General features: G+C 50.4%; 1 protein-coding gene across 1 annotated transcript in view; it reads right to left on the bottom strand.

The window, feature by feature from the left end:
- Positions 1-25,422, bottom strand: part of LOC144509701 (myoferlin-like) — a 182,650-nt gene that overhangs the window by 84,253 nt on the left and 72,975 nt on the right. The window contains exons 22-30 of the mRNA XM_078238482.1: positions 21,610-21,802; positions 19,151-19,306; positions 14,795-14,926; positions 13,826-13,989; positions 12,858-12,972; positions 10,622-10,724; positions 7,727-7,866; positions 4,615-4,782; positions 3,237-3,348 (exon numbers count right to left, since the gene is read on the bottom strand). Coding sequence (XP_078094608.1) covers positions 3,237-3,348; positions 4,615-4,782; positions 7,727-7,866; positions 10,622-10,724; positions 12,858-12,972; positions 13,826-13,989; positions 14,795-14,926; positions 19,151-19,306; positions 21,610-21,802 — 1,283 coding nt within the window. The remainder of the gene's footprint in view (positions 1-3,236; positions 3,349-4,614; positions 4,783-7,726; positions 7,867-10,621; positions 10,725-12,857; positions 12,973-13,825; positions 13,990-14,794; positions 14,927-19,150; positions 19,307-21,609; positions 21,803-25,422) is intronic.

The raw sequence follows: 25,422 nt of genomic DNA, 5'->3' as shown, positions 1-25,422 counted from the left end.
CCCAGTTCTGGTCGCCACACTGCCAGAAGGACGTGGAGGCTTTGGAGAGAGTGCAGAGGAGGTTTACCAGGATGTTGCCTGGTATGGAGGGGCTTAGTTATGAGGAGAGATTGGGTAAACTGGGGTTGTTCTCACTGGAAAGACGGAGGATGAGGGGGTGACCTAATAGAGGTGTAAAAAATTATGAAAGGCATAGATAGGGTGAATGGTGGGAAGCTTTTTCCCAGGTCGGTGGTGACGTTCACGAGGGGTCATAGGTTCAAGGTGAGGGGGGGGGGAGGTTTAACACGGATATCAGAAGGACGTATTTTACACAGAGGGTGGTGGGGGCCTGGAATGCGCTGCCGGGCAAGGTGGTGGAGGCGGACACACTGGGAACGTTTAAGACTTATCTAGATAGCCAAATGAACGGAGTGATACAAAAGAATGGTCTAGTTTGGACCAGGGAGCGGCACGGGCTTGGAGGGCCGAAGGGCCTGTTCCTGTGCTGTATTGTTCTTTGTTCTTGTTCAGAGATGAGGAGAACTTTCTTCTCCCAGTGTGGCCAGTCTGTGGAATTTTCTTCCCCCGGAAAGCGGTGGGGGCCGGCCATCAAACTTTTCCAGGCCGATTTGGTTCGGGTCCTGTTGAACTGGAGGGTCAAGGGTTAAAGGGGCCAGACAGGAGATAGAGCAGACTTGAAGGGCCGAATGGCCCACTCCTTCTCCTCAGTCAAAAGCTAAACACTGCGGGTGCTGGAATCTGAAACAAAAAAAAAACAGAAAACGCTGGAAAATCTCAGCAGGTCTGACAGCATCTGAGAGAATAGAGCCAACGTTTCGAGTCTGGATGACCCTTCGTCAGAGCTTCTCCTAAGTTCCTCTCTGTTCCTCGAACAGACAAGTTGCCTACGCTTTCTGTCTTGGATTCATCAGGACACACGCAAGAATGGCGAATCACGACAACTTATGCGAAGAGGAGAGAAGGGAGCTGATTGGTTGACAAGTTGACTCCGATTGGCCATGGCACTGACTGTGACTTTCTCCGGGGCAATGTTGAAGTTTATTTATTCGTGTCACATGATGGATTACATTAACACTGCAATGAAGTTACTGTGAAAATGTCTTGGCCAATCAGAGCCGACGTGCCAATCAAATCAACACCCATATTGTGTCCTGTTTGAAATTTGGTATTCTTGCGTTTGTCCTGATGAGTGCAAGATGAAAAACTTCGCCAACATATGCTTTTTGTTAGGAAGGTTCAGTTTTTAATTTTCCAATGACTGTGAGCTGGATACATTGCTCCCTTTATTTTTAAATTATTCTCCGCTGCTCTGTTCCTCTGCCCCAGCCTGAGGAATTTCCCCATCGCGAATCTTGGGAGGAAACAGGGGCAGTCATGTCCCCGTGCCGACCCAGTCCGCCTTGCGACATGGCACAACACTGCAATCCCCAGTCACAGCGGGGGCAAGACAGTCCTTGCGAATAAGGAAGTGCCTGCATTCCTATAGCGCCCATTACAGCAGTCCAATTAAGTACCCTTTCCAGGTGTAATCCCTGTTGTGATGTAGGAAGAGTGGCACAGAACTTGAGCACAGCAAGATCCCACAAACACCATGCGAAGAATGAGCAGACCATCTGTTTCTGTGCTGCTGACTGAGGGATAAATATTGGCCAGGACACTGGAGATTTGATCTGATTTATTATTCATACAGTGCAATGCAGGCCATTCGGCCCATCGAGTCTGCACCAACCACAATCCCACCCAGGCCCTATCCCCATAACCCATTACATTTACCCTAACTAGTCCCCCTGACATAAAGGGGCAATTTAGCATGGCCAATCCACCCAACCCGCACATCTTTGGACTGTGGGAGGAAACGGGAGCACCCGGAGGAAACCCACGCAGACTCGGGGAGAATGTGCAAACTCCGCACAGACAGTGACCCGAGCTGGGAATCGAACCCGGGTCCCTGGCGCTGTGAGGGCAGCAGTGTTAACCCACTGTGCCGCCCCATGTCACGTATTGTCATGTGCATTGGGATACAGTGAAAAGTATTGTTCCTTGTGCACCGACTGCTTCCTCACAGCGCCAGGGACCCAGGTTCGATTCCCGGCTCGGGTCACTGTCTGTGCGGAGTTTGCACATTCTCCCCGTGTCTGCGTGGGTTTCCTCCGGGTGCTCCAGTTTCCTCCCACAGTCCGAAAGACGTGCTGGTTTGGTGCTAAATTCTCCCTCAGTGTAACCCGAACAGGCGCCGGAGTGTGGCGACTAGGGGATTTTCACAGTAACTTCATTGCAGTGTTAACGTAAGCCGAGTTGTGACACTAATAAATAAACTTTAAAAGTTTAATACAGACAAAGCATACCGTTCATTGAGTACGTAGTGGAGAAGGATAGGAGAGGGTGCAGAATGTAATGTTATAGTCACAACTAGGGTGTGGAAAAAGATCAACTTAATATTTGATTTATTATTGTCACATGTACTGGGATACAGTGAAAAGTATTGTTTGATTTATTATTGTCACATGTACTGGGATACAGTGAAAAGTATTGTTTGATTTATTATTGTCACATGTACGGGGATACAGTGAAAAGTATTGTTTGATTTATTATTGTCACATGTACGGGGATACAGTGAAAAGTATTGTTTGATTTATTATTGTCACATGTACTGGGACACAGTGAAAAGTATTGTTTGATTTATTATTGTCACATGTATTGGGATACAGTGAAAAGTATGGTTTCTTGCACACCATAGAGATAAAGCATACTGTTCATAGAGTGCAAAGGGGAGAAGGAAAGGTGACGGTGCGGAATATAGTGTTACAGTCACAGCTGGGGTGTAGAGAAAGATCAGCTTAATATGAGGTAGGTCCATTCAAAAGTCTGACGGCAGCAGGGAAGAAGCTGCTCTTCAGTCGGTCGGTACGTGACCTTTTGTATCTTTTTCCCGACGGAAGAAGGTGGAAGAGAGAATGTCCGGGGTGCGTGGGGTCCTTGACTATGCTGGCTGCTTTCCCGAGGTGTGGGAAGTGTAGACAGAGTCAATGGATGGGAGACGACCCGACTCTTCCTCCAAATAGTGTCAAGGGATGTTTTATGTCAACCCGAGGGGATCGACAGGTTTTGGTACGATGTTTTGTCCTCAGTGCCGCACTCTCACCTCAGCCTAAATATCTACACACTAGTCTCTGTGGTGAGACTCAAACGTATAAGACCAGGTTACAGTTTTCCGAAACCACTTTAAAACTTACGGTCTAGAATACAAGATATAAAGGGGGCAGTCATCCCATAAAGTTCCTGGTGTGCGGTTGTCTTCTCCTGAGGATCAAGTTCGTCCAGCTGCTCCACACTGTTTTGCCGACACTGAGAGAGAACAGTCACACCATCACACACAGAACTGCCACTGTGAACACTCGGAAAGCACCGTCACTCTGCACAGATACCCAGTACACATCCACTCCCTTCTGCACCAGTCTGCACTCAACATGAAGGAACTCTGTCAGAGAACTGAAACATTTAGGGCAGCCTGTGACAGCACTAAACACTCCCAGGACAGGTACAGCACGGGGTTAGATACAGAGTAAAGCTCCCTCTACACTGTCCCCTATCAAACACTCCCAGGACAGGTACAGCACGGGGTTAGATACAGAGTAAAGCTTCCTCAACACTGTCCCCCATCAAACACTCCCAGGACAGGTACAGCATGGGGTTAGATACAGAGTAAAGCTTCCTCGACACTGTCCCCCATCAAACACTCCCAGGACAGGTACAGCACGGGGTTAGATACAGAGTAAAGCTTCCTCGACACTGTCCCCCATCAAACACTCCCAGGACAGGTACAGCACGGGGTTAGATACAGAGTAAAGCTTCCTCGACACTGTCCCCCATCAAACACTCCCAGGACAGGTACAGCACGGGGTTAGATACAGAGTAAAGCTTCCTCGACACTGTCCCCCATCAAACACTCCCAGGACAGGTACAGCATGGGGTTAGATACAGAGTAAAACTCCCTCTACTCTGTCCCCATCAAACACTCCCAGGACAGGTACAGCATGGGGTTACATACAGAGTAAAGCTTCGTCGACACTGTCCCCCATCAAACACTCCCAGGACAGGTACAGCATGGGGTTAGATACAGAGTAAAACTCTCTCGACACTGTCCCCATCAAACACTCCCAGGACAGGTACAGCACAAGGTCTGATACAGAGTGAAGCTCCCTCTACACTGTCCCCATCAAACACTCCCAGGACAGGTACAGCACGGGGTTAGATACAGAGTGAAGCTCCCGCTACACTGTCCCCATCAACCACTCCCAGGACAGGTACAGCACGGGGTTAGATACAGAGTAAAGCTCCCTCTATACTGTCCCCATCAACCACTCCCAGGACAGGTACAGCACGGGGTTAGATACAGAGTAAAGCTCCCTCTACACTGTTCCCCATCAAACACTCCCAGGAGTTTGTGCATCAGTACGGTTGCTGTTGGCAAGCCTGTAGAATTGATGTTGGACACTAAACCATTGTTGCTTCTAATGTTTGTGCATTTGTTTCACTCTTTGTGATGAAAAACATTTGATAATTGTGCATTTGAAACTATCTTGCCTGACCTACGCTGACAAAGGTACGTACCAAAGAACCTTCCAGTCTGAAAATGGCCGCCGGGCCTAGCTGGTCCTTGGGGATCATTCTCCTCCTCCAACGCCTACGCCGGTATGTGTCTCCCTTGGTCTGTTTTACATGAAACTTCCAACCAAATAAAGGGGCGTATTCCCAGCCCTCGGGATCAAACTCATCTTTCTGTGGAACATCAGGTCGTAAGTTAAAAGGCCTCAATTTTGAGGCGTACACGGAATTTATTTTGATAAAAGTGCTCAGAGTTCTTGCAGCAAAAAGTGACAACTTGTTTTGCAAATCCCCGTTTTAATGAAAACCACTCTGGGAACAAGGCCGATTCAAGAAACAAGGTTTAGAGCCATAGAGTCATCGAGGTTTACAGCATGGAAACAGGCCCTTCAGCTCAACTTGTCTATGCCGCCTTTTTTTTTAAACCACTAAGTTAGTCCCAATTGCCTGCATTTGGCCCATGTCCCTCTATACCCATCTTACCCATGTAACTGCTTTTTAAAAGACAAAATTGTACCCGCCTCTACTACTACCTCTGGCAGCTCATTCCAGACACTCATCACCCTCTGTGTGAAAGAATTGCCCCTCTGGACCCCTTTGTATCTCTCCCCTCTCACCTTAAACCTATGCCCTCTAGTTTTAGACTCCCCTACCTTTGGGAAAAGATATTGACTATCTAGCTGATCTGTGCCCCTCATTATTTTATAGACCTCTATAAGATCACCCCTCAGCCTCCTACGCTCCAGAGAAAAACATCCCAGTCTATCCAGCCTCTCCTTATAACTCAAACCATCAAGTCCCGGTAGCATCCGAGTAAAACTTTTTCTAGTTTAATAATATCCTTTCTATAATAGGGTGACCAGAACTGTACACAGTATTCCAAGTGTGGCCTTACCAATGTCTTGTACAACTTCAACAAGACGTCCCAACTCCTGTATTCAATGTTCTAACCAATGAAACCAAGCATGCTGAATGCCTTCTTCACCAATCTGTTCACCTGTGACTCCACTTTCAAGGAGCTATGAACCTGTACCACGAGATCTCTTGAATCTTTCTTAAATCTTAATTAACAGCAGGCGCAACACTAAAATTAGGAAGAGAGCATTCAGAATCAAAATTGGAAAGCCCCTTATTGACATGTGGATAGTGTGGAATTGGGGAAATCTGGGCCCCAAAGCAGCTGAAGTTATGGGCGCCAATGGCAGAGCGATTATGTTGTTATGTTGAACTTCATTGCGAGAGGTTTCGAGTACAGGAGCACAGATGTGTTGCATTTATACAGGGCCTTGGTGAGGCCACACCTAGAGTATTGTGTGCAGTTTTGGTCTCTTTTTCTGAGGAAGGATGTTCTTGCTCTCGAGGGAGTGCAGCGAAGGTTTCCCAGGCTGATTCCGGGGATGGCAGGACTGATGTATGAGGAGAGATTGACTCGGTTAGGATTGTTTTCGCTGGAGTTCAGACGAATGAGCGGGGGATTCTCATAGAGACTTATAAGATTCTAACAGGACTAGACAGGGTAGATGCAGGGAGGCTGTTCCCGATGGTGGGGGGAGTCCAGAACCAGGGGTCACAGCCTGAGGATTCGGGGTAGACCATTTAGAACTGAGATGAGGAGACATTTCTTCACCCAAAGAGTGGTGAGCCTGTGGAATTCATTACCACAGGAAGTAGTTGATGCCAAAACATTGAATGTATTCAAGAGGCGGCTGGATAGAGCACTTGGGGCGAATGGGATCAAAGGTTATGGAGAGAAAGCAAGATTAGGCTATTGAGTTGGATGATCAGCCATGATCGTGATGAATGGCGGAGCAGGCTCGAAGGGCCGAATGGCCTCCTCCTTCTCCTATCTTCTCCGTTTCTATTCAGAGTGGGTGGGGATGGTCAGGAGGTTGGAACTGGAGGAGGGCGGATTTCCCGGAGGGCTGTGGGGGCTGGAGGGGGTGACAGGGATAGGGAGGGGTGAGGCAATGGAGGAATTTGGTCGCAAGGATGAGAAATGTAAAATCAAGACACGACTTGACTGGGAGCCAGTGCAGGTCAGTGAGCACAGCAGCTGGTAGGGGAACCGGGACTTGATACGAGTTAAGATCCGGGCAGCAGAGTTTTGGATGACGTTTTTATGCTGCAATTGTATAGGGTGTTGGTGAGGCCACACCTGGAGTATTGTGTGCAGTTTTGGTCTCCTTATCTGAGAAAAGATGTCCTTGCTATAGGGGGAGTGCAGCAAAGGTTTACCAGGCTGATTCCTGGGGTGGCAGGTCTGTCATATGAGGAGAGACTAAGTTGGTTAGGATTATATTCACTGGAGTTTAGAAGAGTGAGAGGGGATCTCATAGAAACTTATAAAATTCTAGGAGGGTAGATTCAGAAAGAATGTTCCCGATGGTGGGGGGAGTCCAGAACTAGGGGGTCATAGTTTGAGGATAAGGGGTAAACCTTTTAGAACTGAGGTGAGGAGAAATTTCTTCACCCAGAGGGTGGTGAATGTGTGGAATTCACTCCCACAGAAAGTAGTTGAGGCCAAATTGTTGTGTGATTTCAAGAGGAAATTAGATATAGCTCTTGGGGCTAAAGGGATCGAGGGATATGAGGGGGAAGGGGGGATCAGGATATTGAATTTGATGATCAGCCATGATCAAAATGAATGGTGGAGCAGGCTCGAAGGGCCGAATGGCCTCCTCCTGCTTCTAGTTTCTATGTCCTGAAGTCTACAGAGGGGAGAATGTGGCAGGCCAGCCAGGGGACTGTCAGGACAGTCATGTCTGCAGGTCACAAGGGCAAAGAAGAGAATTTGAGCAGCAGATGAGCTGTTGAAATGTGGGAAACGCCGCACAATCAATTCGTGCACAGCAAGCTCCCACAAACAGCGAAGTGATAATGACTAGTGAAAGCTACTTTGGGATGGCAATTTGAGGGGAACTCCCATGCTCCACCTCGAATCTTGGACACCCGGTTGGGACGGTAGGGGAACGGGAGACGGGGGGGGTCTCCGTTTCATGTTTCAGACACAGGACGGGACCCCACAATCCAAACCTCAGCTCCACAGCCCACTGGAGAAGAAGTGTGGTTCGCAGTGAGATGTGGGATATGGAGAACTACGGTGCCGGTGGTACCGCACCTTGACTTGACGAGGCCGGTCAGGCTCCCTGGACCGCTTCCGTATCCAGCGTCGCTGCCGGTGGGTGTGGTAGGCTTTCTCAGCAGGGTTCCAGTGCCTGGGGAAAGTGTCTGGCGGGACAGCTTTCCCATACTCCCATCCTTCAAGTGAAGCAGAAAACACGTCACAGATAAATACCCAGCAACCCGTCCCCCACCCCTGGAGGCCACGGTTCCTGCCAGCAGTTTGGGAGCAGGAGGGCCCGACGAGGGAGGATAAGGAACAAAAACAGCCTGGAGATCCCAGGAGAGAATGAGTTACGAGGCGGAGTTGGGGAGAAAGCTGTGCATTCCCACAGCGCCTCCCGCAACCTGAGGACCACCCCTTCATAGCTGGTGAAGTCCTTTTGAAGTGTTGGGTGGCACAGTGGGTTAGCACTGCTGTCTCACAGCGTCAGGGACCCAGGTTCGATTCCCGGCTTGGGTCACTGTCTGTGCAGAGTCTGCACGTTCCCCCCGTGTCTGCGTGGGTTTCCTCCGGGTTTCATAGAATCCCTACAGTGCAGAAGGAGGCCATCGGCCTATTTGAGTCTGCACCGACCACAATCCCACCCAGGCCCTAACCCCGTAACCCCACATATTTACCCTGCTAATCTTCCTGACACTAAGGTCAATTTAGCATGGCCAGACCACCCTCACCCACACATCTTTGGACTGTGGGAGGAAACCGGAGCACCCGGAGGAAACTCAAGCAGACACGGGGAGAATGTGCAAACTCCACACAGTGACCCAAACCGGGAATCGAACCCGGGTCCCTGGCTCTTGTGAGGGCAGCAGTGCTAACCCACTGTGCCACCGTAGTGCCCTGGGGTCTTTGATATGGCTCTTCATCTGTAAAGTGGTATCTCTAACTGTGCCGCAGTCCCACAATACTGTCTGACAGTGTAGTGCATTCACAGGGCAGTTTCTCTGATAGTATCCTGCTCTGACATTGTAAACCCCCAGACAGTGCAAAGGTCAGCATTGATCCTCTGACAGTGCAGTGCTCCCTCAGTACTGACCCTCTGACAGTGCAGTGCTCCCTCAGTACTGACCCTCTGACAGTGCAGTGCTCCCTCAGTACTGACCCTCTGACAGTGCAGCACTCCCTCAGTACTGATCCTCTGACAGTGCGGCACTCCCTCAGTACTGATCCTCTGACAGTGCAGCACCCCCTCAGTACTGACCCTCTGATAGTGCGGCACTCCCTCAGTACTGACCTCAGTACTGACCCTCTGACAGCGCAGCACCCCCTCAGTACTGATCCTCTGACAGTGCAGCACCCCCTCAGTACTGATCCTCTGACAGTGCAGCACTCCCTCAGTACTGACCCTCTGACAGTGCAGCACTCCCTCAGTACTGACCCTCTGACAGTGCAGCACTCCCTGAGCACTGAGCCTCTGACAGTGCGGCACTCCCTCAGTACTGACCCTCTGACAGTGCAGCGCTCCCTCAGTACTGTCCCTCTGACAGTGCAGCGCTCCCTCAACACTGACCCTCTGACAGTGCAGCACTCTCTCAGTACTGACCCTCTGACAGTGCGGCACTCCCTCAGTACTGACCCTCTGACAGTGCAGCACTCGCTCAGTACTGACCCTCTGACAGTGCGGCACTCCCTCAGTACTGACCCTCTGACAGTGCAGCACTCCCTCAGTACTGACCCTCTGACAGTGCGGCACTCCCTCAGTACTGACCCCCTGACACTGCAGCACTCCCTCAGTACTGACCCTCTGACAGTGCGGCACTCCCTCAGTACTGACCCCCTGACACTGCAGCACTCCCTCAGTACTGACCCTCTGACAGTGCGGCACTCCCTCAGTACTGACCCTCTGACAGTGCAGCACTCCCTCAGTACTGACCCTCTGACAGTGCGGCACTCCCTCAGTACTGACCCCCTGACACTGCAGGACTCCCTCAGTACTGACCCTCTGACAGTGCAGCACTCCCTCAGCACTGACCCTCTGACAGTGCGGCGCTCCCTCAGCACTGACCCTCTGACAGTGCAGCACTCCCTCAGCACTGACCCTCTGACAGTGCGGCGCTCCCTCAGTACTGACCCTCTGACAGTGCGGCGCTCCCTCAGTACTGACCCTCTGACAGTGCAGCACTCCCTCAGCACTGACCCTCTGACAGTGCGGCGCTCCCTCAGCACTGACCCTCTGACAGTGCGGCGCTCCCTCAGTACTGACCCTCTGACAGTGCGGCACTCCCTCAGTACTGACCCTGTGACAGTGCGGCACTCCCTCAGTACTGACCCTCTGACAGTGCGGCACTCCCTCAGCACTGACCCTCTGACAGTGCAGCACTCGCTCAGTACTGACCCTCTGACAGTGCAGCACTCCCTCAGTACTGACCGTCTGACAGTGCGGCACTCCCTCAGCACTGACCCTCTGACAGTGCGGCACTCCCTCAGTACTGACCCTCTGACAGTGCAGCACTCCCTCAGCACTGACCCTCTGACAGTGCAGCACTCCCTCAGCACTGACCCTCTGACAGTGCAGCACTCCCTCAGTGCTGACCCTCTGACAGTGCAGCACTCCCTCAGTACTGACCCTCTGACAGTGCGGCGCTCCCTCAGCACTGTCAGTGTTGGAAATGGATGCAAACCCGCAATTGTCTGCCACAGTGCTGGGCACGGAGGCAAGGCTGATAATTAGCATTCGGGGAGAGGGAACAGACCTCGGATGGTGCAGTGGCAGCTTGGAGTAAAGAGAGAGGGAGGCTCAGAGGAACTCAGCGAGTCGAAAGGGAAGAGGCAGGAAATGTCACGGAGAGAGCCAGTTCCATCAATAATCCTGACAGGTTCAGATGAGATTGAATAGATTGATATCAGCAGTGAAATGTCTTTGGCCAGTTTCGCTGGTACGTGCCAACTTACCATGTTCATCCACAGCCCGATAAAAGTCTGGGATCCATTCCTCCTTCCATTCCCAGCCAGTGGGACATTCAATCTCTTCCATCGGGATGTGTCGGTTCCCTCTCTGAAAGGCACAAGAGAAGCTGGACAGTGATTTACGACTGAGACTTCTTCCAAGGACACTTCTAAAACACAACCACAGGGTCGATATAAGGGCGGCACAGTGGTTAGCACTGCTGCCTCACAGCGCCAGGGACCCGGGTTCGATTCCGGCCTTGGGTCACCGTCTGTGCGGAGTCTGCACGTTCTCCCCGGGTCTGCATGGGTTTCCTCCAGGAGCTCCGGTTTCTTCCCATAGTCCGAAAGACATGTTGGTTAGGTGTGTTGGCCATGCTAAATTGTCCCTTAGTGTCCAAAGATGAGCAGGTTAGGTGGATTGGCCATGCTAAATTGTCCCTTAGTGTCCAAAGATGTGTAGGTTAGGTGGATTGACCATGCTAAATTGCCCCTTGGTGTCCAAAGATGTGTCGGTTAGGGGGATGGGCCATGCTAAATTGCCCCTTAGTGTCCAAAGATGTGCAGGTTGGGTGGATTGGCCATGCTAAATTGCCCGTTAGTGTCCAAAGATGAGCAGGTTAGGTGGATTGGCCATGCTAAATTGCCCCTTAGTGTCCAAAGATGTGCAGGTTAGGTGGATTGGCCATGCTAAATTGCCCCTTGGTGTCCAAAGATGTGTAGGTTAGGGGGATGGGCCATGCTAAATTGCCCCTTAGTGTCCAAAGATGTGCAGGTTGGGTGGATTGGCCATGCTAAATTGCCCGTTAGTGTCCAAAGATGAGCAGGTTAGGTGGATTGGCCATGCTAAATTGCCCCTTAATGTCCAAAGATGAGCAGGTTAGGTGTATTGGTCATGCTAAATTGCCCCTCAGTGTCAAAAGATATGCGGGTTTGGTGGACTGGCCATGCTAAATTGTCCCTTAGTGTCCAAAGATGTGCGGGTTAGGTGGATTGGCCATGCTAAATTGCCCCTTAGTTTCAGGGGGATTAGTGAGGGTAAATTCATGGGGTTATGGGAATAGGACCTGGGTGGGATTGTGGTCCATGCAGACTCGATGGGCCGAATGGCCTCCTTCTGCACTGTAGGGATCCTATGAAAGCCTCTATTCTATGGCACCATGTTGTACAAATCTGATGCAAACCTCTGGTCAGGCCACAACTAGTTCTGCTCACTTTTCGGAAGGATGTGAGGGTCCACGAGAGGGAAATTTACCAGAACGGTTCCATGGACGAGGGGAATCTAGCTCCAAGGTGCGGTTGGAGAAGCTGGGGTTGTTCTCCTCAGAGGGACGGAGATTCAGGGGGAGATTTGATCGCGGCGTACAAGATTGTGACAGGTTTAGATAAGGTCGATAAAGCTCTTCCCATTAGCTGATGGAGCAGGGGGACACAGATTTAAGACTTTGGGCAAGAGAGGGGAGGCATTGGTGTAGTGGCATTGTCACTGGACTTGCAATCCAGGGTAATACTCTGGGGACCCTCGTTTCAATCCCACCACTGGAGATGGTGAAATTTGAATTCAATAGAAATCTGGAATTAAGAATCTACTGATGACCATGAAACCATTGTTGATTGTCGGAAAAACCCATCCAGTTCACTGATGTCCTTTCGGGAAGGAAATCTGCCGTCCTTACCCGGTCTGGCCTACATGTGACTCCAGAGCCACAGCAATGTGGTTGACTCTCAACTGCCCTCTGAAATGGCCGAGCGAGACACTCAGTTCAAGGGCAACTAGGGTTGGGTGACAAACATTGGCCCAACCAGAGACGCCAACATCCCATGAATTAATAAAAAGATGAGGGATGTGGATTGGAGGCAGGATGTCTTTCACCCAGCGAGTGGTTATGAGCTGGAACTGGCTGCCTACGAGGGTGGTGGAAGGGGGGATGGAGAATGTTTTCAAAAGGAGATTGGATGAACAATTGAGAGTTAGAAACTTGGTTCCGAGCTACAAGGATAGAATGGGACCAACTGGGATTGCTTTGCAGAGAGCCAGCCAAATGGCCTTCCTCTGTGCTGTAATGGCTCTATAACAGTCTGCCCTTTTCTCTCAGGGATCCGAATTGGAACCCAGCGGAGTCCTAAAAGCTACAAGCCTTCCTTCTGGGCTTTCCTCTGATGGCGATGTTTCCCCCGCTTGCTGCACAAGTTTAAAATCCCGAACGCGTTTCGATTTGACTTCTACCGGGAGAACACTCACTCCATCCGTGTACTGCTCCAGAGCTGGGATCCATTCGCCTCCAGCCAAATGGGTTTCGTTCTCATAAACATCGTCCGTAAACTCACTGTGCCCCGCGTCAGCACCAAACAACAAGCTGTGAAAAAGAGGGATTAAAGAGAGCGAGAGGCCGTCAGTGACATCTCCAACACAGAGAATCATCCTCAACTCCCCGCGTGCCTCTCTAACACATCTTTTCCCAGAACCTCAGACACATGGGGCGGCACGGTGGCACAGTGGTGAGCACTGCTGCCTCACAGCGCCAGGGACCCGGGTTCGATTCCCGGTCTCGGGTCACTGTCTGTGTGCAGTCTACACATTTTCCCCGTGTCTGCGTGGGTTTCCTCCGGGTGCTCCGGTTTCCCCTCTCAGTCCTAAGATATGCGGGTTCGGTGTTGTGAGACTACTTACTCTTACTGAGAGGGAGACTAGCTAGGGTAAATTCATGTGGTTATGGGGGTAGGGCCTCGATAGGGGATAGGGTTGGTGCAGATTTGATGGGTTGAATAGCTTCCTTCTGCACTGTAGGATTCTATGATTCTATGACACTCGCCCAATGTCACACTGAGGGAGAGCTACACTGTCAGGGGTGCCGTCTTTCAGATGAGATGTTAATCTGAGGCCCCTTTTGCCCTCAGAACCGGAGGTAAAGGAGCCCAAGGCTCTATTTAAGGAACAGGAGTGCAGACCTCCCTGCTGTCCTGACTGATATTTACCCCTCGATCAACATCACTAAAACAGATTATCCGATGATTTATCCCGATGATTTATCCCATGCTTTATGTGGGAGTTGGCTGTGTGCAGGTCTAGCTGCCAGGTCTCCTTTTAAAGTGACTTAAAATCTTTATTTGGAGTTTCTCAATTTTACACAGATATTAATGTCAGTTTTGGAACCTCCAGCACCTGACCCTGCCCCAGCCAAGGTCCCACAAGCCAAAAAGCAAACTCACCACCGCTCAGGGTCTATAGTCCATTTTCCATCCCACTGCCAGCCCTTCAGAGGATAGAAGTCCTTCTTTGGCAGCCGTATCTTCCCCATGGCGTCGGAGAATGATGGATGCTGCAGTAATGCACTGGTGCCCCAGTGGCCCATAACCTTTGCCTGGTTTTCATACTGCAATTAAAAGCAGAAAGCTCCAACATTGAAGGGACATCTTACAACAAAGTGGAATATCAGTTACAACACGGGCTGACTGTAACCATCCCCGGGTTGCCAAAACCACCGACACCCTGCTCGCATCGCCGTTCCCACAGCTCCACTCACAGTAACGACTCTTCACTCACTGTAACTATCCCCCACTCACTGTAACCACCCTCCATATTTTGCTGTGAAATCTCTCTGCCTTCATACTCCAGAGAGTATGTTCAGAAGGCAGGATATGTAAGTTGAGCTGGCAGCTAACAGGACTAAATCGGCTATTCCATCACACAGTTGTGCAGATGCCGGCATCGGACTGGGGTGGGCACAGTTAGAAGTCTCACAACACCGGGTTAAATTCCAACAGGTTTATTTGGAATCACGAGCTTTCGGAGCACTGCTCCTTCATCGGTGAACGGAGAGGGAGGTTTCACAAACACGGCCAAGACACAATTGCAAGATAAGGTTGTCTTATTTTGTCTTTGCCTCTATATGCCGTGTTTGTGGAACCTGCCTCTCCACTCCCCTGAGGAAGGGGCAGCGCTCCAAAAGCTCGTGATTCCAAATAAACCTGTTGGACTTTAACCTGGTGTTGTGGGACCTCTTCCTGATCACACAGTTGGTCCTCAGCGATCAGTGGTGTATCCGACTGACAGCCAGACTGGGGATGAGGCAAGTATCTGTCAGGGAATTCCTCAGGGGTGCATCTGAACCCAACGGTGTTCCATAAAATATATTCTAAAAAGGAATATACATTAAACCCCCTACCCGCTCAACTCACTCTCTCTGCAGCCACCAGGATTTTTCCATCGATGTATTTTTCGAACTCCTCTTCATCGGAAGACAGTCCCATCCAGATCCGTACACGGAGCTGAGCGACACTCCTCTTGTCCTGGGACTTGTCCAGCGGTTGCTGTCAACAGGAGGACAAGAGTTGGGACGTCACTGGCTGCAGCTAAACACGAGACAGGTACCACAGCGGGGAAAACGCAAAGCAGTCAACTTTCATCATCGCTGGGAAGTAGAATCATAGAATCGCTGTCGCGCAGAAGGAGGCCACTTGGCTCATCGAGCCCACAACTAACCACAATCCCCATTCAGGCCCTATCCCCATAGCCCCATGTCCTTACCCTGCTAGTCCCCCTGACACTCAGGGGCAATTTAGCATGGCCAATCCACCCAACCCAAAGCTGTGCAGGTTAGGTTGATTGGCCAAGCTAAATTGACCCTAGTGTCAGGGAACACAGAAGGATGTGGAGGCTTTGGAGAGGGGACAGAAAAGATCTTCCAGGATGTTGCCAGGAGGGCATTAGCTATGAGGAGAGGTTGGAGAAACTTGGTTTGTTCTCACTGGAACGACGGAGGTTGAGGGGCGACCTGATAGAAGTCTACAAGATTATGAGGGGCATGGACAGAGTGGATAGTCAGAAGCTTTTTCCCCAGGGTGGAAGAGTCAATTATTAGGGGGCATTGGTTTAAGGCGCGAGGGGCAATGTTTAAAGGAGATGTACGAGACAGGTTCTTTTTACACAGAGGGTGGTGGGTGCCTGGAACTCGCTGCCGGGGGAGGTAGCGTAAGCAGATACGATAGTGAGTTTTAAGGGGCGTCTGGACAAATACATGAATAGGATGGGAATAGAGGGATATGGTCCCTGGAAGGGCTTTAGTTCAGACGGGCAGCATGGTCGGTGCGGGCTTGGAGGGCCGAAGGGCCTGTTCCTGTGCTGTATTTTCTTTGGTTCTTTGTTCACCCGGAGGAAACCCACGCAGGCACGGGGGAGAACGTTCAGGCTCTGCACACAGTCACCCGAGGCCGGAATTGAACCCGGGTCCCTGGCGCTGTGGGGCGGCAGTGCTAACCCACTGTGCCACCGTGCCACTTCAGAAGCATTCAGGAAAAGGTGCCGCCAACAGTCAAAACGTAAATGAAACCATTGTCAAAGTGACACACTGTAAATAACAACGCAGGGTCTCAAAGCAAGATACTTTTGACCACGTTCCTCATCACGATCGTCAGACTGACTATGCGATGCTCGAACGGAACATCCCACCTGTTGACAAAGCTAACAGCTGCAATATAGACTCTGCTATAAGGAGACTGGGCCATGATAGAATCGCAGGAACAGACAGCACCGAATGAGGCCATCCAGCCCATCTTTCTGTGAAATCTTTGAGTTCTACTTATTTATTTATTAGTGTCACAAGTAGGCTTACATTAACACTGCAATGAAGTCACTGTGAAAATCCCCCAGTCGCCACACTCCGGCGCCTGTTCGGGTTACACTGAGGGAGAATTTAGCACCTAACCAGCATGTCTTTTGGACTGTGGGAGGAAACCGGAGCACCCGGAGGAAACCGAGATGAGGAGGAATTTCTTCAATCAGAGGGTTTGGTGAATCCGTGGAACTCTTTGCCGCAGAGGGCTGTGGAGGCCGGGTCATTGAGTGTATTTGATACAGAGATAGATAAGTTCTTGATTGGTAAGGGGAACTCCCGGAGGAAACCCACGCAGACACGGGGAGAACGTGCAGACTCCACACAGATAGTGAATATGGCATATGGCATGCTTGCCTTTATAGGACGGGGCATAGAGTATAAAAGTTGGGGTCTGATGTTGCGGTTGTATAGAACGTTGGTTCGGCCGCATTTGGAATACTGCGCCCAGTTCTGGTCGCCACACTACCAGAAGGACGTGGAGGCTTTAGAGAGAGTGCAGAGGAGGTTTACCAGGATGTTGCCTGGTATGGAGGGGCTTAGTTATGAGGAGAGATTGGGTAAACTGGGGTTGTTCTCACTGGAAAGACGGAGGATGAGGGGTGACCTAATAGAGGTGTATAAAATTATGAAAGGCATAGATAGGGTGAACGGTGGGAAGCTTTTTCCCAGGTCGGTGGTGATGTTTACGAGGGGTCATAGATTCAAGGTGAGGGGGGGGGGAGGTTTAACACAGATATCAGAAGGACGTATTTTACGCAGAGGGTGGTGGGGGCCTGGAATGCGCTGCCGGGCAAGGTGGTGGAGGCGGACACACTGGGAACGTTTAAGACTTATCTAGATAGCCACATGAACGGAGTGGGAATGGAGGGATACAAAAGAATGGTCTAGTTTGGACCAGGGAGCAGCGTGGGCTTGGAGGGCCGAAGGGCCTGTTCCTGTGCTGTATTGTTCTTTGTTCTTTGTTCAGATCACAGGCCGGAATCGAACCCGGGTCCCTGGCACCGTGAGCCAGCAGTGCTAACCACTGTGCCACCGTGCAAATCTATCCAATTACTCCCATTCCTCCCCCCCCCCCTAGTTCTAGGCTCTCCACCCAAGGGGAAGAGGGACTCTCGGCAACTCTTGAGCCCTCCGAGAATCTCAGACATTTCAATGAGATCATCTTTTATCCTTCGAAGCGGAGAACACAAGCTCATTCTACTCCTCAGGTTCAGCTTGTCACTGACACTCCAGGGCATTCACTGGGCATTTTACCTGGCTTTGGTTATGGAACACAATTCCATGGCTCTGATCTCACCGTTATGATTTACAGATTCATTTTCTGGATGTGGGCGTCGGGGGCTGGGCCAGTATTTAATAGGGACATAGAAACATAGAAGATAGGAGCAGGAGGAGGCCATTCGGCCCTTCGAGCCTGCTCCGCCATTCATCACCATCATGGCTGATTGTCCAACTCAATAGCCTAATCCTGCTTTCTCCCCATAACCTTGGATCCCGTTCGCCCCAAGTGCTGTATCCAGCCGCCTCTCGAATACATTCAATGTTTTGTCATCAACTACTTCCTGTGGTAATGAATTCCACAGGCTCACCACTCTTTGGGTGAAGAAATGTCTCCTCACCTCCGTCCTAAATGGTCTACCCCGAATCCTCAGACTGTGACCCCTGGTAATGCCCATCCCTAACTGCATTTCAGAGGGCATTTGAAAGTTGACCACATTGCTGCGGATCTGGCCAGGCCAGGTAAGGATGGCAGATTTCCTTCCCTGAAGGACATTAATGAACACCAATGGGTCCTTGGGCATCTGTAGACTTTTAAATTCCAGTTTTTTAAATTAATTTCAAATTTCACCATCTACCATGATGGGATTCGAACCCAGGTCTTGTCCTCGGTCCCTGGATTACGAGTCCAGTGACAATACCACGATGCTAGCGCCTCCCCATATCCCGTGCACTGCCCGAATGTACAGGCAGGGGTATCAGCAAAAACAACAGGATTGCTTTAGTAACAGACTTCAGGCATTGGAATCAGACCATGTTTTTGAATTTTAACCAATCAATTTAAACTCGGCATTTGAATAGCAGCAGCCTAGCAGACTTGAATTTGACGTTTTGGTAATCTGTCGACCTATCCTATTGTGGGGATTTTTGGTATGTCATTGAGTGTATAAGAACAGCTCCCAGCTCCAGAGAGCCAGAAGACAGCCACCACCTCTGTCTGCCAGCAACTGGCACAGCTCTCAGCTCTCAGAGAGAGAGAGACTTGCTGAAACGCTCATAGCTGCATGTATGTCTTAAAAGAAAGCCTCATTTCAATCGCAAAGGAACCTACAGAAGATAATGAAGATAGCAAAAGGAGACGGAAATTCCAGATAGACAAAAGAAGGCAGAAGATTCTGAAAGCCACAAAATCCTGGTTATATATTTATTTGAGCGTGACGACATTCTATTATATATTTTTGGTTAATTAATGAGTATTATATTTATCTAAACGGCATTCCATTAGAATCGTGTTTTATTCAGTTTGTTAATAGTTGAGTTAACCTGGTCACTGTTGGTTAGATAAATAAATAATTGTTGATTTTACAGAGAGAATCTCAGGTCGTCATTTTGATTTAACCACTTGGAGTTGCTGAAGCGCTGACATTACCCCTTCTCACACACTCTTTAACAGATTATGAGGCGAGGTATTCCTCTGAGTGGTGAGGTGTTAGTTCTCAGAGAGGAGATCCCTTTTGTAACAATCCTATGCATACATATATTTATATATTATTTAGAGTCCAGCACATTCCTGTATTTTGAAGTGTTGAACATACAGGGAGGAATTATAACATGTGGACTGGGGGAACACTGAGGGGTTTGAGATGGAAAACAAACTCACACCTCCGACACCAACACCCACCTGAAGCCAGCTTTGACCTACCATCATAAACACCGTTTGGAGCTTCCCGCAGTATTTCCCGCAGGATTTCTCGCTGTCCTTGGAAAACAGGACTGAGTGCGCTTTGATCCGAGCGTAGGCCACCCGCTTCTCGCCGGAGAGCATCCAGAGAATCACGTCGGGGAGGCTGTTCTGAGGCTGCGGGGGGTCAGGAAAGGAGGAGAACGTGTCAGCTGCTGATCGCTGCTTCGGCTGGGGCTTCAACTGACAGACTCTGGATCCCCCCCGCCCTTCCCCACTGCTCCTGCCAACAGGCTGCCTGCCCCTCGCCCCTGGTGAGGGGAATGACCAGCATGTTTGATGTTGGAACGTAAGCTTTCCAGCGACATGGGTTGTGCACCGCGGCGGAACCTTCTTCCTGCCTGAAACACAGCCTCGAACTGAGGACAATCTTCATCAAACTCTTCTGATGCACCTTTCCAGACCCGAATAAGAGTCATAAAGGTTTACAGCATGGAAACAGGCCCTTCAGCCCAACTTGTCCATGCCGCCCAGTTTTTGATCACTAAGCAAGTCCTAATTAACTGCGATTGGCCCATATCCCTCGATACCCATCTCACCCATGTAACTGTCTAAATGCTTTTTAAAAGACAAAATTGTACCCGCCTCCACTACTGCCTCTGGCGGCTTGTTCCAGACACTCACCACTCTCTGATGCAGCACAAATGAAACCCATCCAGGTCATTAATGTCCTTCAGGGAAGGAAATCTGCCATTCTTATCCAGTCTGGCCTACATGTGACTCCAGACTCGGTATGGTGGCACAGTGGTTAGATCTGCACTGAGGGAGCACAGCACTGTCAGAGGGTCAGCACTGAGGGAGTGCTGCACTGTCAGAGGGTCAGCACTGAGGGAGTGCTGCACTGTCAGGGGGTCAGTACTGAGGGAGTGCCGCACTGTCAGAGGGTCAGTACTGAGGGAGCACAGCACTGTCAGAGGGCCAGTACTGAGGGAGTGCCGCACTGTCAGAGGGTCAGTACTGAGGGAGTGCCGCACTGTCAGAGGGTCAGTACTGAGGGAGTGCTGCACTGTCAGAGCGTCAGTACTGAGGGAGTGCTGCACTGTCAGAGGGTCAGTACTGAGGGAGTGCTGCACTGTCAGAGGGTCTGTACTGCGGGAGCACTGCACTGTCAGAGGGTCAGTGCTGAGGGAGTGCCGCACTGTCAGAGGGTCAGTGCTGAGGGAGTGCTGCACTATCAAAGGGTCAGTACTGAGAGAGTGCCGCACTGTCAGAGGGTCAGTACTGAGGGAGTGCTGCACTGTCAGAGGGTCAGTACTGAGGGAGTGCTGCACTGTCAGAGGGTCAGTGCTGAGGGAGTGCTGCACTGTCAGAGAGTCAGTACTGAGGGAGTGCTGCACTGTCAGGGGGTCAGTACTGAGGGAGTGCTGCACTGTCAGAGAGTCAGTACTGAGGGAGTGCTGCACTGTCAGGGGGTCAGTACTGAGGGAGTGCCGCACTGTCAGAGGGTCAGTACTGAGGGAGTGCTGCACTGTCAGAGGGTCAGTACTGAGGGAGTGCCGCACTGTCAGAGGGTCAGTACTGAGGGGGTGCTGCACTGTCAGAGGGTCAGTACTGAGGGAGTGCTACACTGTCAGAGGGTCAGTACTGAGGGAGTGCTGCACTGTCAGAGGGTCAGTACTGAGGGAGTGCTGCACTGTCAGTGGGTCAGTACTGAGGGAGTGCCGCACTGTCAGAGGGTCAGTGCTGAGGGAGTGCCGCACTGTCAGAGGGTCAGTGCTGAGGGAGTGCTGCACTGTCAGAGGGTCAGTACTGAGGGAGTGCTGCACTGTCAGAGGGTCAGTACTGAGGGAGTGCCGCACTGTCAGAGGGTCAGTGCTGAGGGAGTGCTGAGTTTTGGTGAAGCCATCTCTCAGATGCAAAGGCCCCATTCACCCTCTCGGGTAGGTGTGACACCACTTTGAAGCGGAGGCGGGCAATGGTGGCCTGGCTAACATTCACCCCTCAATCCACACTGCATAGACATGGTAATCTGGCTATTGCAGTGGCACAGTGGGTTAGCGCTGCTGCCTCAAAGCGCCAGGGACCCGGGTTTGATTCCCGTCTTGGGTCACTGTCTGTGTGGAGTTTGCAAGTCCTCCGGTATCTTCTCCCTCCGGGTGCTCCGGTTTCCTCCCACAGTCCGAAAGACGTGCCGGTTAGGGTGCATTGACCCAAACATGCGCCGGGGCGTGGCAACTAAGGGATTGTCACAGGAACTTCATTGCAGTGTTAATGTAAGCCTTACTTGTGACTAATAAACTTTACTGAGCTAGTCGTGTGAGCTTGCGGCGTTTTCTGCAGGACAACATTCGCACAAGACAAAAACTAGTCTTTCTTTGAACAACATTAGAACATCCCCCCCCCCCCCCCAACCCCCGCATCCCCCTCCCCCCGCCCCTCTCACCCCACCACCCCCCACTTTTAGACACCAGAATGCAAACCTCCTGGACCACTGAGGAGAGTTTCTCGAGCCACTCTTCCACTTCTGGCAGCTTGTCCTCCACGTTGACGTTTTTCTCCCTCAGTTTATCCGCTGACTTCTTGATCTTCTTCAGCAGGTCGATTTGCTGCTCGTGTATTTGCTGATCGAGGGCAGTCACTTGAGGAAGCCTTTTCAGTGGCGGCAGTGAGCGGCTGAAGCAGAGGAGTAAAGAAAAAAAGTCAGCAGAGCGGTTCAACTCTGACCCCTCATCCGAGCGACACGCGACAGCCGAGCGTCGGTATTTACGGAGCCACGACGTTTCTTAGATTCATAGATTCCCCACAGTGCAGAAGGAGGCCATTCGGCCCATCGAGTCTGCACCGACCACAATCCCACCCAGACCCTATCCCCATAACCCTACATATTTACTCTGCTAATCCCCCTGACACTAAGCGACAATTTAGCATGGCCAATCCACCTAACCTACACATCTTTGGATACTAAGGGATAATTTAGCACGGCCAATCCACCTAACCTGCACATCTTTGGACACTAAGGGGCAGTTTAGCACGGCCAATCCATGTAACCCACACATCTTCGGATACTAAGGGGCAATTTAGCATGGCCAACCCACCCAACCTGCCCATCCTTGGACTGTGGGAGGAAATCGGAGCACCCGGAGGAAACCCACGCAGGCACGAGGAGAACTTGCAAACTCCACACAGACAGTGACCCACACCGGGAATTGAACCCGGGTCCCTGGTGCTGTGAGGCAGCAGTGCTAACCACTGTGCCACAGTGCCGCCTTTTGCCTTGCGTTACTGGGGCAGAGGGGGCCATAAAAAGACAAACTAATTAACGGACAAGATGGGGGATTGCAACTCTCCCATTCTAGTATCCAACATGTTCAGATCCAGATATGATGTGGAGATGCCGGCGTTGGACTGGGGTAAACACAGTAAGAAGTTTAACAACACCAGGTTAAAGTCCAACAGGTTTATTTGGTAGCAAAAGCCACACAAGCTTTCGAAGCTCTAAGCCCCTTCTTCAGGTGAGTGGGAATTCTGTTCACAAACAGAGCTTATAAAGACACAGACTCAATTTACATGAATAATGGTTGGAATGCGAATACTTACAACTAATCAAGTCTTTAAGAAACGAAACAATGTGAGTGGAGAGAGCATCAAGACAGGCTAAAAAGATGTGTATTGTCTCCAGACAAGACAGCCAGTGAAACTCTGCAGGTCCACGCAACTGTGGGAGTTACAAATAGTGTGACATGAACCCAATATCCCGGTTGAGGCCGTCCTCGTGTGTGCGGAACTTGGCTATCAGTTTCTGCTCAGCGACTCTGCGCTGTCGTGTGTCGCGAAGGCCGCCTTGGAGAACGCTTACCTGAATATCAGAGGCCAAATGCCCGTGACGGGCATCTCTGATATTCGGGTAAGCGTTCTCCAAGGCGGCCTTCGCGACACACGACAGCGCAGAGTCGCTGAGCAGAAACTGATAGCCAAGTTCCGCACACACAAGGACAGCCTCAACCGGGATATTGGGTTCATGTCACACTATTTGTAACTCCCACAGTTGCGTGGACCTGCAGAGTTTCACTGGCTGTCTTGTCTGGAGACAATACACATCTTTTTAGCCTGTCTTGATGCTCTCTCCACTCCCATTGTTTTGTTTCTTAAAGACTGGATTAGTTGTAAGTATTCGCATTCCAACCATTATTCATGTAAATTGAGTCTGTGTCTTTATAAGTTCTGTTTGTGAACAGAATTCCCACTCACCTGAAGAAGGGGCTTAGAGCTTCGAAAGCTTGTGTGGCTTTTGCTACCAAATAAACCTGTTGGACTTTAACCTGGTGTTGTTAAACTTCTTACTGTGCAGATCCAGATAGTCAGCCAGTGAAGGAGAGAACTGGAGCTGACCTTTACACACTTTAAAGTGAGGGGGGAAATGTTTGGACGACACGGTGGCACAGTGGTTAGCACTGCTGCCTCACAGTGCCAGGGACCCGGGTTCGATTCCCGGCTTGGGTCACTGTCTGTGCGGAGTCTGCACATTCTCCCCGTGTCTGCGTGGGTTTCCTTCGGGTGCTCCGGTTTCCTCCCACAGTCCAAAAGACGTGCTGGTCAGGGTTCATTGACCCGAACAGGCACCAGAGTGAAGCAACCAGGGGAATTCCACAGTAACTTCAGTGCAGTGCAAATGTAAGCCTTACTTGTGACTAATAAATAAATTTTATACTTCAGAAAGGGGACCTGAGGGGCAACTTCTTCACGCAGAGAATGACGTGTATGGAATGAGCTGCCAGAGAAAGTGGTTGAGGCAGGTTCAATAGCAACATTTAAAAAGCTTTTGGATAAGAACATGGAGGGGGAAGGATTAGAGGGATATGGGCCAAACGCGGGCAATTGGGACTAGCTGGGAGGGCACCCGTGGTTGGCATGGACCAGTTGGGCCGAAGGGCCTGTTTCCGTGCTGTGTTGCTCTCTGACCTATTTACAGAGATGCACGTTATAAACATGCACCTCCAAACTCAACAGTTTAGCCTGTTCCTATTTCTAGGACAAGGGTTCGATTCCCGGCTTGGTTCTGTGTCCAGTCTGCACGTTCTCCCCCGTGTCTGCGTGGGTTTCCTCCGGGTGTTCCGATTTCCTCTCACACCCCAAAGATGTGCGGATTAGGTGCATTGGCCATGCTAAATTGTTCCTCGGTTTCCCGGGATGCGTAAATTAGAGGGATTAGTGGAGTAAATATGTGGGATTACGGGGATAGGGCCTGGGTGGGGTTGTGATCGGTACAGACGCGATGGGCCAAAGGGCCTCCTCCTGCACTGTAGGGATCCTATGATTCTATGATTGAATTCCCAGTTAATTCCCAACACTCAGTTCATATCCAGTTAATACAACAATCCCAGCTTAGTTACAACACCAGCTAGCCCAGCGGTTCCCAACTTTTTCCTTTATGCAGACCACTAGATTGTCATTAAAAAGTTCTGTGAATCACAACGTACGCAAGTTGTTTTAAATTTTACTTTACATAGTTTATGGCTGACAGGAGTCAAAATTCGGGTATTTAAAACGCAGCTTTTAAAAAAATTCATTCATGGGACATGGGCGTCACTGGCTGGGCCAGCATTTATTGCCCATCCCTAGTTGCCCTTGGAGGGCAGTTGAGAGTCAACCACATTGCTGTGGCTCTGGAGTCACATGTAGGCCAGACCGGGTAAGGACGGCAGATTTCCTTCCCTAAAGGAACCAGATGGGTTTTTCCGACAATCGCCAATTTTTTCATAGTCATCAATAGACTCTCAATTCCAGATATTTTTTATTGAATTCAAATTCCACCATCTGCCGTGGCGGGATTCGAACCCGAGTCCCCAGAATGTTAACTGAGTTTCTGGATTAATAGTCTAGCGATACCACGAGGACATTGCTTTCCCATATTTCTATTGCTAATAGTTTATGATGCATACTCACAAATACATTGCACTTGTGACAACACATTTACCAGCAGTCAGCCTACCAGTGGAAACAGATAACATACTAGAAAAATTTACTGGGAAGCTACCGGGACTTGATGGTTTGAGTTATAAGGAGAGGTTGGATAGACTGGGACTTTTTTCTCTGGAGCGTAGGAGGCTGAGGGGTGATCTTATAGCGGTCTATAAAATAATGAGGGGCATAGATCAGCTAGATAGTCAATATCTTTTCCCAAAGGGAGGGGAGTCTAAAACTAGAGGGCATAGGTTTAAGGTGAGAGGGGGGAGATACAAAAGGGTCCAGAGGGGCAATTATTTCACGGGTGGTGGTGAGTGTCTGGAACGAGC

The sequence above is a fragment of the Mustelus asterias genome, chromosome 22 (assembly GCF_964213995.1).
Source record: "Mustelus asterias chromosome 22, sMusAst1.hap1.1, whole genome shotgun sequence".
Taxonomy (NCBI): Eukaryota; Metazoa; Chordata; class Chondrichthyes; order Carcharhiniformes; family Triakidae; genus Mustelus; species Mustelus asterias.
This window is presented reverse-complemented; position numbering and strand designations above follow the sequence as displayed.